The sequence below is a fragment of the Puntigrus tetrazona genome, chromosome 7, assembly GCF_018831695.1.
Source record: "Puntigrus tetrazona isolate hp1 chromosome 7, ASM1883169v1, whole genome shotgun sequence".
NCBI lineage: Eukaryota > Metazoa > Chordata > Actinopteri > Cypriniformes > Cyprinidae > Puntigrus > Puntigrus tetrazona.
The window spans coordinates 10,879,751-10,894,372 of NC_056705.1; the positions used below are offsets into that span (position 1 = coordinate 10,879,751).

A 14,622-nucleotide genomic window follows, 5' to 3' on the forward strand; every position below is an offset into this window, starting at 1 on the left:
AAAAACCAAACATTGTTACAATTATCCCTGCTCTCCTCTCTTTGCTCACAGAAAACAATTAGCACTCATCTGGTGTATAGTGTGACACTACTTATCAGAATGTGTTGAACATTATGTATTGAACAAATGTATTTTAATGAATTATTTTGAGGTACACTATAACTTCATTATATATAATTAGCTTGCAGGCTGCGTGCAATTTCAAGATAATAGCAACAAGAAGCTATTTATACCTGATCTGACCATTACGGTGACATTTGTTGATGTGATTCAGTGAAATCGGATCGATACAGTCCCGTGTGAATAAAGACTGTAAATCTCTTTGGAAGCTACGACACAAAAACACACTTTTAGGTTAAAGGACAACGATTTGGACAGTAATTCAGACTATAAAAATAGTCAAAAAAACATGTTCACAATAATGCACTTGCAATGGAAGCCTGGGTATCATTATTTATAGTTTTTTATTTATACAATATTATACTATTTATTAGTGTGAAATAATTATAATGAAAAGATTACTTTTTTTGTAAAATCTACAGCTTCTTAAAGGTATAGTTTACACAAAAAAATGTAAATTCCGTCATTAATTACTCATTATTTCCAATTCCGTAAGACCGTTCGGAACACAAATGAAGATATTTTTGAAGTATCCCAGAGCTCTCTGACCCTCCTACCCGACCATAAAGACAGCAAAGATACGATCAAGGTTCAGAAACTTAGCAAGAACATCGTTAAAATAATCCACGTGACATCAGTGCTTTAACTGGAATTTTAGAAGCTAAAAGAATACTTTCTGTGCGCAAAGAAAACAAAAATAACAGTTATTTTCAATAATTCATCTCCTCTGATTCACCCTATACCGACTTTTTTTTCAGTTCAATGTAAAGTCTTATCGTAGATCAATTCTTGTAGCTTTGTAGCTTTTGATATGGTAAGGAACCTTGTGTCTATGCGCAACACTTTCTCGCCCCTACTTGTCACATATTGCTGCTTGGTCAAGGACCCTTTGGCGTCACTTTTCGATGCACAGGGTACCCATTTAGCATCATTTTTCGGCGTGCAGGGTCCTCGATTGCTTTAAATAAGAAACCCTTGGCATCAATATGCCGACGCGAGACACTGTGAATTTTATCGTCATGCTTAAATTATATACTGGGTAATGATGTTGTCATTATTGCATACGTGTTGGGGTGTGATTTTTCATTATAAACACTCACAACAGTTTTATATATATTACATTACTTACGCATTTATGAGCACGTAACCCAACACCTGCCCCTAAACCTTCCATTTGTCAATAAAACATGAGGTATAACAGGCCGATACAACTACCATCATTATTTTTTTAAAAAAGGTTCTTGTATGTCTCATGACCTATTGCGTCATTTACCAGAATTGGAGTATTTTTTTTGAATGAGATGTAAGCTTTTTAACAGAGCGTAATCCTTTTCAGATCCTTTACTCTCTTCTGAGCGTAAAGACATTGCATGGCTTCAGAAGGACTTGGAATGAAAAATGACTTGTTTGTAATGCTTTTACATATACTGCTTATACCTGTGACTGCACTTATATCTGCCTGTGTGTGTCTTATATTATTCAGAGGCGGGTAGGTTTAGGGTAGGGGTGGTGTTAGGTGCTCCAATTATATATATATATATATATATATATATATATATATATATATATATATATATATATAGGTAGTACATATACTAAAGAGGTCCCCTGTGGGTCAAAAATTGAAGAAAAGGGTCCTACCAAGCAGCAATATGTGAAGACTTGGGAGGGTCAGAGCTCTCCGAATGCATGAACAATATCTTAGAGGTTTGGAAGGACATTAGGGTGAGTAATTAATGACAGAATTAAACATTTTTTGGTGAACTATCCCTCTAACGCCTATAGTAAGGTAAATAGTTAGTTGGTCTGGCCCTTCTGCAAAATCCAAGACAATGAAATGAGTTGAAATGCAAATGGTAATATACAAAAAACTAAAAAACCAAAACATTGCAAATCATTTTATAGCTGCAAAATATATCGAACACAGCTTTTATGAAAACGCACTTGAAGTTGCATGAGTTTGGATCTCGTTTGACTATATATATATCCGAGTTTTATGATGCTCTCTGAACGCATGAAAAATATCTATATATTTGAACTGCGAATTACGTCAAATTATGATGCAATTTACGTTCGACTTTGACGGCGTCCCAAACCCAAATAGCCCACGAGGAATCCTTACAGGCTATACCTCATGGCAACTTCCTCGTGGGACAACTAGCCCCGGTTTTCAAATCAGCAAAAACCGTGACTCAAAGCCACTGTTAGAAATCGAATCACGCACGAAACCGGAATAAACGAAAGTCGTGTTTCCTTTCAATTCTACGCAGTGGTCTTACATAAAAGCCTTTGTTGGTCGGGAATCTGATTTCTCCTCCTCTTGCAGGTGTCAGTCTTAATTCTGTCCAGTAGGTGGGACTTTATACTCGTCATCCGGAGCATCGCCGCTCTCAGCAGTACTTTCCTCCGGCTTGGACACTGAGAGCATCTCTATGATGGACTGTGGAACGGAAAGTCGAGGCGAGTTGTGGCATCTGCACTTGTTCTTTTGATAAAGCGACCAGATCACGAGCCCGATCTCGTATGATGCTCCCAGGCGCGCGCACTCTTATGTAGCCAACGCGTTTAGACATTGAACACTCATATCTCCATCGGCGATCTTCATCATCACCATCCTCATCAGCCCTGGAAAACGTCGAGTCGTTTTGGACCCAAAAGTCATGGATGTATGGTTCTGTTCAGCGGTTCCAGTTTTCACCTGGAGGCTTCTCTTTCTTTCAAGCATCTTCCAGGGTTATTGGAGCTCCATGCTCGATTGTCCACTAACGTGCAGCTGTTCGCCCGTTGAGATCTATTGCAATAAGTCCGACAGTGGAAATTTCTTCCCTTTACTTGCTCTACAAGATCCGGCGAGCAATGGCAGTAACAATAATGACATTGAAGAGCTCTTCAGGAACATCACGTCCATGTAAGTGCGCTTCTGTGCGTCCCTCTTCTACTGCGCAAAATGCTGATGTATATAAATATATATTTCGCCGCGACTTCCTCATATAGTCAAACTTGGGTTCTCTATCGAATGCGCACCGTTATATCAACTTTTACGATGTATTGCACGCATTTCAAAACTAATTCGATGATTTACAGATTTAAAGACCCCAAAATACAACGGTTTCCCCTCCTCCCTGTTTTATTTAAAAGCGTTTTAGCATATTGTCAAACATTGAGGATATCGATGATGCTAATGCCGTTTTGCTGGTGCCAATTTTATGTCGTGCTTCTGCATTCATTAATGATAAAGCGTGCAAAAACCTGTTTGCGTTCTCACTGATTTAATCAATGCAACCGAATCTGATTTCCCCCCCCCCATGTTATTTGAATAACGAAATGCTCATTTCGAAATCACTGCAAGCTTAGACATTGGAATCAGCAGCCTATTGTCCACTCTACCCTTATTGCTCGAAATGGGTTGTTTGTAGGCGCTCATTAATATTCAGGTCTAAACATAAATCCGTTTTCGCGACATTTATATCGCAGAAGTTATTGCAGTGATAATGTGCCCATGGTAATGAATGATTTGAAGTAAGCAGCTGTGCACCAACAGGTTACAGAGATTCCTTTCATTCAGCACTCTGGACAGCTCCCACAAACTGGGCGATTCAATTTACTTGATCGTATTTAAAACCTGTTTATTTAAAATATGAGAGCGATCTGTCTGTTTTTCTTGCCTATGTCGGTCTATGTTTCCATCTGTCCATTTCACGGCTGGCTGTATACCGTGCTATGACAGTGTTTTTTTTTTTTTTTTTTTTTTTAGTGAACACATGATTTATTTAGTTGCTGGTTCAGAAAATGGAGGGGATCCGTCAAAGTTTCAGTTTTTCAGGCAAAGCGTCCGTCCTTCGTCCGTGGAAATTCTGTATAAGAGTTGGTTTGCCTTTCGCTGCACGTTTTTAAAACAAAATCTTTTAATTTGGAGTTCAGTGAAGTTTGACCTGAGGCTTAAAGGATGCATTTGAACCAAAATCTAATTTTATCACTGGTATTCAGTTTAGTCTAAATGCAAAGCCAGCTGTCTTCTCTATAAATTGTTATCTAATGCATTAATTGATTTTCAGTCTGGGTTAAGCTGTTGTCTGTATTAAGCATTATAATACTACGTAGTGCAAAATGCATGTGAAATGCATTCATGCTTTATTTCATCAGAGAACACAAGTCTTTTGCAATAGCATTTTAAACGTATGACTTACTACAAGCACATCATCAAGTTTGTATGAGGCTGTTTTTGTGTTAAGTAGGTCAGGACTGCCATTTGAGAATTAAGAAGAACATCAGGGTTTGGCTCTTTAGTGGGAGGAAGCGTAACTATAATGGCAGTGACCCTGTCTCTTCCCTGCAGCCCCTGATATCCATGCAGTGCTGGATCCGAGTAGTTTTTGGTGTTTTTTCTCTCTTGCAATGGCTATAATAGGGATTTTTGTTGGGGAAGCTGATTGTAGATCAGTGTATGCAGGCTACTCCGAGCCATCTGCGGGGGCCCCTCTTTTACTGAGGAATATAAATGAAGCACCTTCCGAGGCAACAATCAAAAGACGCATTGATAACCTGTGGGAGCAAAGGAGGTTCAAAAAGGAAGTGCTTGAGATCTAGAAATGAGGCTCGGGTTGAGCTGTTCGGGCTTTTGAAGTTTGTTTCTAAGGTGATTGTATTTAATTAGCTTATGATGAACCATGGAGACAAACGATATAGCCGCGTTCGATCGTACTGTACCGTTGAGAAAGAGAGAGCAGTATCAAAAAGAAAATAAAATCTTAAAAACACTTTTTATAAATGATGTCGCATCAAAAATTGAGAAGGTTATACTTTTTTAGAATTATTTCTGGCAGTAAGGCATTCTTTTCTGAGATAAAAAAATAAACGATCAAATATAAAATTAAATTTTCATTTTTGGAATACAAATGTATATAGGAATGTTTAATTATCAATGAAACATGTATTTATAGAATATGTAAAAAAAAATAAAACATATATTACTGTATTACACAGCCGAAAATAAGTAAAATTACAACAACAAAAAAAACCTCTCAAAAGTAAAACATCCAGACATATTATGGTAATGAGAATTTTGAGGGAAATGTGGTTAATACCCATGAACAATGTCAAAATGGAAAGATCCTAGGTCCTAAAAACAGGCTTCCTTTGTGGTCCTAAAAACAGGCTTCCTAAATTTCCTTCATTCTACCTTTTTTTTTAATATTACAGTAAAATGTGACTCTCCGTGATTTGCCTGTACCCATTTTGCACTTGAACGCTAAAATGGTCACGGGTCCTTGTTTAAAAAGTGATAATACACGTACAATGACATTGGCTATTCCATCCATTCATGTTAAATGAATAAAAGTGAACGAATGAGATCCACTGCCATCATTTGTCCTGATTATTGTGCTAGATTATGAGGTTTGAGCTAATTTCTCCATCCTAGCCTGGTCTCTGAACATGGACTTTCAGTAAATGGCTGATGGGAAAGAATTTAGGAGATGATGACAATGCACTGGTGGTCTATAGAAACGGCGAGGATTTGTTTTTGAACAGAGCTCATAGCCCTTGTAAAGTCTGCTTTTTTATTATAATCAGCAAATGTATTCCACAATGTAATGTAATAAAGTAGATTTACCCTGGTGCTTCTTTAATTGGAAATGTGCCCATGTCAAGCTCTATCTGTGTGTTAATGGTGAGGTTTCTAGGTCAAAACGAGCACTATTCTTTATAATTAGAGAGCCTTCCGATAGCTAAAGTTCATCTGAAGGAGCTGCAGTCCTTAATGCAGCATAATGCATAATTATATTGTATGATATGGATATAGAGAGCAGAAAGAACTAGATCCAGAGCTTCTGTTCAATTTGAACCAGTTTAATTTCACATAACATTTTATTTGATCTAGTGCCAATTTTATTAGTTTTAGTTTTAAAAATTGAGGTAATCAATTAATCTGTGTCAATTTACACACAAAAATCTTTGTGATCTTTATTCTAAATCGGAAAATGCTCCTCCCTCTAAAATGACAGGCCTTCTCTGATGACACCGATTTGTCGGCTTGGGCGTGAGCATGACATTAACCAGGCCCCTCCCACTGTCACCAACATCCAATCAGTTTGTAGTAGAAAACAGGCCACGCCCACCGTTCACTATTCCGTTTCTGTCACAAAGTAAAATCGGTCCGGTTCATGCTGACTTTAAATGTCAAATTTTAAAAATCATGTTTATAATATTGTTTGATGCCTAGTACTTTTTACATGCTTAAAATCGAACCATGTGCAAAGTCAACACGATTTTTTCCTTAAAACTGCGTTTCACCAAAAAGAGTCTCTGAATTGTTATTTGAAACAGTCCCCGTTTCCTATTGTCGCAAACATGCGACCAATTCCAGCTACTTGCAGTTCGCACTTTTCATATTAGCAAAGTGGTCCTACCTGTGGATTTTTATAAGAACGGAGTTTGTGAATATTAGCAACATATATTAGCTGTTTGTCACAGGCAAGCTAAGGCTAATGATAACTATTCCATTACTATTCCAATTCACTCTGCCTCTTTTTCTCTGAAAATCAGTTTCAGGTTCCAACTGAATTGGATGAATTCATCCAATATTGCCATTGTGTAGTGTTTACTACTGAAGTTAACTGAAAATGGATCTGGTAGTCTAAGGTGGGGACTCATTTGCATATTCATGACCCCTCGTATACTAAATGCAGTAATAATGGAAAATGACATTTCAACGGCGCAAACTTGAAAATAAGTCAATTTGATCAAAGATGAGTTTTAAGGGATAAAATGAATGACTGCAGGGAGACTTTGAAATTAATGAGAGATAAAATGAATTGTTCTGAACACAAATGTTTTATGTAATTTTCTCTAAAGAAACCGTTTTAAATAATTTCCATCATTTGGTGTCCTGTTTTGTCCAATGTCTCTCGAATCAGTGCAAGATAAGGGTAGAGAGTAAAGAAACATGACAATTTTTCAAATTAAATGAGCAAAATATCTCATTAAAAAGATCACATCATCAAAAAATAATATGGTAGCTGTAGGAAATGAAATGGGAGGCACTCATCTCACATTAGTGATTTTTACCCTTGGCGTCTGTTTCTCAAGGCGCTAAAAAACAAATCTACATACAGTATAGTTAAATGGCAGCAGCAGCAGTGTGACAGCAGAGCGATGCCACAATGACACTTTGTCTGCCACCACAAGACTCGACTTTCAAGACGGCATTATTCCACCATGAAATATTGAACACTTTGAATCCATGAACAAAATTCCTTTGATCCTCCTTTTCTAGGTCACGTAAAATCCTACGTGCCACAAATTCCTTACCAACACAACTATTTTTAGATCCAATTTAATGAACATTTTCTCTCTTTGAAAGCCTAATTTGTGCACACTATGCTAGTAATGATTGCATTTAAGCTAATAGGCTAAAGACCTAGGCTGCAAAGTTTTGGATGCGGTCCACAAGACTGTACATTACAAAACTGCGTCACGGTCCTACCTGCTGCATAACATGCTTGAATAGATTTGACAGGACCTCAGACGTATAGGTTCATATAATATCATGAAATGAAATCTGTCAGACATTCATGCGTGCCTTCTTTCCTTCAAGAATATAAGCTGAGTAGATATGGAGATTGAAATTGAAATATGCCAGGAAGATTTTAAATGGAAAATGTCCTATCCTATTAAAGGTATGTATGGTACTCTTATCATGTGGGAGATTCTCCAAGGGCTCGGAATATGTGAGAAGTAGATGTACGAAAGTGTCTCAGAATCCGATTTGACATATATTACATGAAAAGACTGCTGTCACTGTCACTGTCTTTGATTTTATATTAAACGTCTCCGTTATTATAATCCAGCTTCAGGCACGGTACTCATGACTTGTCTCTGTTATGCGTCTGTATACATACTGACTGTGTTTTAGCACCTGCTCACTGACAACCTTAAAGGCAGCACCCTAAATATAACAGAACCTTGTGACTAATTTCAAAAACCAGCAACCAGCTCTCCTCTAACAAAGTAAAACACAATAAAAACTTGATAACAATACAAATTATTTTTAAACATTTTCTGAAATCTGGTTTAAATTATATTATATAATATATATATATATATATATATATATATATATATATATATATATATATATATATATATATATATATATTATTTATTAATATTTATTTATATATAAAAATATATACACTACAATAAGTGACACACACACACACACACACATATATATATATATATATATATATATATATATATATATATATATATATATATATATATATATATATATATATATATATATATATATATATATATATATATATATATATATATATATATATATATATATATATATATATATATATATATATATATATATATATATATATATATACATATATACATATACATACATATATATATATATATATATATATATATATATATATATATATATATATATATATATGTGGTTGTGTAAAATTCTGGAAAAGTTTGCATTGCCTTCACTAGGAAGGACTCAAGTGATGTGGCCTCAGAAGTTAAAAATAAAGCATCTTGGGAGGCATCATAATAACAATCTATCTACTTTTTGGAACAGACTTTGTGTCAGTAGCATGCCTGTAAAATGCTGTAGGCAGCTCATTAGATTTATCGAGTCATTGTGGCTCTCGTCTTTTGAATCTTGACAGTTTTTTTCTGTTTTGATGACGGATTTCGAAATGTTTTAAATTTTATTTTAATTTGCAACCAATTATAGAACTTCCCTGGTTGGCCACACGTTTAGTTAGGCTTGGCACAGCTTTTTGATCATTATTTTACAGTCGACAACGGGGGGCGTTAATGTTAAAAAGCACCCGTTTTTGGGCAGAAACCTTTGAAATAAGTAATTTAGCTGTTGATTACAGAAGCTTTGTATGTGTTTCCACTCGATTCAGCTCAAAAGGATCAGTGTAAGCAGGCATAATGAAAAGAAAAGGATCAAATCTTGCAGAAAGCTGCTTTTATGTGTCCCACAGGGACCACAATGGAAACGCAACACTTCCACTATTTCGCAGTCGGGCTGCAAGGTTTCTCACAATGCATATCCGTTCCTTACTGTATTTGAAACAGAATGTAGTTAGTTAGCATTTGTTGTATGCGTGGGGAACTAGAGGAAGTTAGTGTACACTTGTGAGTGAACACACACAATGTTTGCTGTCCCAGCCGGTGGGCTGCAAATTATGATTAACAGCATGTATGTACCCGGACCCCAGATGGGACGTGCTTTAAACACACTTTATTTTCACAGCTGAAAGTTTTCCAGATTTGCATGCTGTATGGCGCTTTGGGCTTCTTGCCAGTACAAAAGAGAACAGTGATCCAGTATTTTATTTAAAAGCTTCTCGTACAACAATGGGCTGCTAGAATGCTCATCAGGGGATATGCCATGTATTGCTCAACTCAAGACAAGACATATTGAGCGCACTAAAGAAAGAGCTACATGATATAGTTCTAGAAGGCTTGTTGACAGGCGTACCCGCTCCAATGCTCGGATGCTAATGTTTTGCACCATGAAATCAACAGCAAGCCATCGACAGCAGTATCTTGATTTTTTTTTTTTTACGCGGGCCAGTGAAAATCTAAAGGTGTCACTCATTCAATAAACACTGCAGTATTTACGCATCGTAGATTAGTCTCGATTCAATGACTCACTCATTAAGAAACTTCTTTGGCAACTTTTGAAACAGAGGTCACCGCCTACTGGTAATAATAGCAATAAAGTATATACATTATATTCCACCAACTGCGAAACTAATCACTAAAATGTCCACCACTAATGCAGATACTGATGGCACTAATGAAAAAGTAAGGTTTAGCTAACCGTTACTACTATAACAATAACAACAACAACAATAATAATAATAATAATACATCTATCATGCATATGTTAAAATAGCTGGACACATTTTTACAATTAAAGTTTTGTATTTCCACATTCCCTAGTCCCTAGGACATTCTTTGCATCCTGTGTTGAGGTTTGGATCTGGCGAAACATGAAGCAATATTAGTAATGTAATTCAGTGCAATAAGGGATTGCTCATTATACACATTACCCCCCAGCACATACACACACCCAGACTTAATCTCCCGCTCACAAATACTCAACATAACAGACGAAATAAGCCAGAAAAAACTTACAAAACTCATTTACCCCTAAACAGTAATTCTTCCAGCCCGGTTTGTGACTGTAATCTTGTTACCTAGTGAGGGCGCCTCGGCAGACAGTCTCACCTGTCTGTTCAAAGACAGTGGAAACAGGTTCTTCTCTGCTCTGCTCGCTGCCACTGTCTCCTGTGTCACACTCTGTGCTTCCCAATGACTTCCTGTCCTGTCAGACTCTTCCTCACCTCGCCTTCCTCTGCCTCAAAGTAAGCTATAGAGCCTTCTTGTATACAGCTGTGTACTGTACAGATACACTCACTTTCAAAGGGTTTGGTGTCAGTAAGTTTTATTAATAAAAATTGATTTGTGAGTAGCAAATCAGCATTGCTTCTGAAGGATCATGTGGCACTGAAGACTGGAATGCGTGTAAAAATATGTGACCCTGGAGCACAAAAAAGAGTCATAAGTAGCAGCAATAGCCAACGATACACTGTGTAGGTCAAACAGAGTTTTTTTTTCTTCAGTGCCAAAGATCATTAGGAAGATGAAGATCACGATCGTGCAAATTTCCTACCGTAAATATATCGAAACTTAATTTCGGATTACTAACATGCTAAGAACTGGTCCTGGATCACATATATAGAATTCATCTTTGCCGAATCAGTCGCATTTAAAAATGGTGAAATTAAACAATGTAATAATATTTTGGAGAATTACTGATTTTAACGTATTTTTGGCTAAAAAACGCTTCTTATGTGAACAGACTTGTTTTTATAAGCATTAGGCCTTACCAACATCATGATAGTTTTGAAGGATAGTTTATTATATATATATATATATGCCTTAAACAGCATGCAAATATATAATAGCTGATGTTACACAAATTTGTGCTCCACAGCCAGAGATGCTGCTGAGTCCATGACCATCGTTGTATTTTCTTGATATATTCCCCTAACCAGAGAGCAAACCGGGGGCCTGTTTTTCCCTGATAAGTGCGGGAAATCAGAATCGCCTGCTATTTTGTGTCAAGGAAGTCATCTCATGCAGGTTTTCCAAACAAGTGCTTGCTGTGGCCTTTGGCATGGCAAGTGACATTGGCGTCCCAACACCAGAAAGATATTGGCGTCCATGCCACTACTGCTGCTCTGTCTAATGCTCTCTGCCTCATGGGACCTAATTATGCTCATTTTCATTTTGGCTGAAGCTCAGGAGTGGATGGAGGGTAGAGATGTGCAGAATGTAGATACAGCTCAGAAGGGGTTTTGTTGTGCCTATATTTAGACTGCCAGTTCTGGCCATAGAGCATGAAGCTGCGATGCATTGCACACAGTTAATCTGAGGCACAGTGATACACGGCCTAAATGCATGCCTGCCTAGACGTGGTTAGTTTGGGAAAGTAAAGTCTTATGAGCATTAGCTTCGATAATATGCCAGAAGCACTTTGGATCAGAAATACTTAATATGGAGGAAATCTCCTTTGAGAATGTGTAATTGCTTTTTTTGCTGGTCAGAGTCAGACTACTTGGAACACTTTTGGAACAGTTCACCAAAAAAATTAATGTTTTGACTCACCTTTATTTAATTCAAAATCTGTATAATTGTCCATGTCTCCCACGGACAAAAAAAACAGAAAAGGTGTTTTTTAACCCCGTTGTTCATAAAAGTGGCCTATATATTGCTGTGTGAGGAACAAGCTAGAGTAGTGCATAAACAGAGTGGGTGAAAATTTAAAGAAATTACAATTTGCTGAAAACTGACTTACCCTTAGGTCATCCAAGATGTTGATGAGTTTGTTTCTTCACTGGAACAGATTTGGAGAAATTATCATTATCATCATCATCATTTGCTTACCAATAGATCCTCTGCAGTGAATGGGTGCCGTCAGAATGAGAGTACAAATTATTACTGATAAATAATCCCACATGAGTCTGTCGGTTAATATCACATAAGGGTAAAAGCTGTGCGTTTGTCAAAAATCAATTCACTATTAATTTACAACGAGTCCTCTATCCATGATTTTGCTTTCTCCAGTGAAAATGTTTCATTTCTCCAGAGAAAATGTTTCATTTAAAAATGTCTCATTTGAATCAGGAGAGAAATATACACGGGTCAATCACTTTTTGGTTGGAAGTGAAAATTTGGATTTGTTTCCTACAAATAGATATTGTGATGTTTTTATCAGCCGTTTGGACTCTCATTCTGACGGCACCCATTCATGATCTATTGGTGAGCAAGCGATTTATTTAGAATTTCGCCAAATATGTTCTGATGAAGAAAGAAACGTATCTATATCTTTGAAGGACTTTGATGGAGAACACATTTTCAGAAAATGTTTACTGATCACATTTTCCATTAATGATGAAGCTTTAATCGTGAAGTCAGGGGTCAGTCAGATCTTAGGGGCCGAAAGGGCATCTCATTTATGTTTTCTTTAAACCTGTCATCTAATGAAGGGTGCTTAGACTTTTTTCAGGTGTAAAAATCAGTTCTAAATAAATTACATCAACACAGTTTTCTAAAATATGAAGATGTCTAAATTTTGATAGGCACTGGTGTAGTGAATAGGGAGACATTTGCACATCGTGAAAGGTCACTGCTATATGGAGACATAATAATTGCCCTGTATGTACTAGAGGTGAGACATGAACAAATTTATTGAACACCTTTTCCTGAGGAAGTCAGACCAATTGATCAGAAAGCTCAATATTTCAATACTTTTAGAAGTCTAAAGTGAGAAAAGCAGTCAATGCACATTTCATTAATTTCCAGTTTTTGATTCTAATCTCAGCAGTGTCTTATTTAGTCCTTGCTGTCTATCATTGTATCTGCCCAACGTTGGGGAAGCTCAATTTAATGTATTTCATCTCAGTTTACAACTTATATAAACAACCTATAGAGTCGTTTTTTTGTTGGAGGACAGGATCGTTACGAACATCACAGGTGTTTATATCATTTACAAAGATGTGTATAGACAAATAGTTGGTGTAAATGTTACAGGTAACCTTATTATGACCTACTTTTACGTTTTAAAGTTACGCTCCCTCTACATAATGACAGAGTATGGCTGTCATTACCCATGAAAATGCATGTTTATTCAAAAGCAATGTGTGGGCTTTTTACACTGATCTCACGGTAATTCGTACATATTTTATTAGACGTAATTCATACGAACGATCGCGCCTAACCTACTCATAAACATACCCCTTACGGAAATAGTGCAAAATCGGGATTTTTAGTTTGTATGCTTTTTAGGCATCCCATAATCGCATGATCACATGATGACATCGTATAGCCCAATGCGCTACCAACTGAGCTACACGAAACCTGAATTATGACGCATATAAAATAGTTAAAAAATTCATATGAAAATGCTCTGTAAATGCAATTGTAGTATACACTCTAACGGGCTGCATTTCAGGGATTTGGACAAGCGACCTATACAGGCATATTGGTTGTTTATATATCCTTTTCCATTTTTTTAATGTACTAGAAGTGTTCAGTTAAACTGCACTGTAGTTGTGACTTTTAAAAAAAAAAGTGCATTTTGTAATGCGCTCCTATTTTATACCTCAAATTATGTGGCTTGCTCAAGAGAGGAGTTCTACTTTTTTCCTCCTGGACAGCAATACACTTCAGGGGCATTCCCATACAGAATTATCCTTGCTCTGTCGACCATCCTGAACGGCAGACAGTAGCAGACACTTATTAAGTATCCAAAACACCCTGGCAACATGTCGTCAACCAGTCTGAGAGTCTTAGGAAGCGCATAGCGTGACCTGGCAACCCTCTTCAAAACCCTAGCACTTGGACGGACAAACACCGCTCACATATTCTTCAGAAACTGTAAGTAATTACAGCTGTTCTTCATTTAGGAGAAATATCCTGCACACTCTGTCTGCCGTGTAACAAATGCTAACAAACCTCAGAAGTGCTGTGTCACATAAGGCCGCATGCATTTCCTGCATTTAAAATGCAAATCGGCATCCAGGCACCTACGAATGATTCATAGCTTGTTAGCGGTAAAGGTGAGGCATGTTGTATTTATACACTGCAAATGTAAATCCTGGATTGAAACCTGATATCAGCAACAGATGGAGGCCAGCTGTAATTTCATCGACTAGATCCATTAAAAATTAGACATGTTGTACACCTGTCTCTGAGTAATTACATTTATTCAGATGTTATGTGGGTGTACAAGCAACCCAAGTGAAGAAACGGTAAAGAGTAAACAGAGTGTTTACCTACTCTAGCAGTCATGTTGAAATGCATTGTTTCGTTGTATACGGTTGCTTGTTAATATAGCATTTAAAACTGTTTCATTGGTCGAATTCATAACTGTGCTCGCCGGCGTTA

General features: G+C 36.9%; 1 protein-coding gene across 1 annotated transcript in view; it reads left to right on the forward strand.

Annotated features, from left to right (window-relative positions):
• Positions 1-1,732: 1,732 nt before the first annotated feature.
• The window catches only part of ntrk3b (neurotrophic tyrosine kinase, receptor, type 3b), a 104,712-nt gene continuing 91,822 nt past the window's right edge, over positions 1,733-14,622 (forward strand). Inside the window, exon 1 of the mRNA XM_043243219.1 lies at positions 1,733-3,028. Within this exon, the coding sequence (XP_043099154.1) occupies positions 2,781-3,028 (248 nt within the window). The 5' untranslated portion in view covers positions 1,733-2,780. The remainder of the gene's footprint in view (positions 3,029-14,622) is intronic.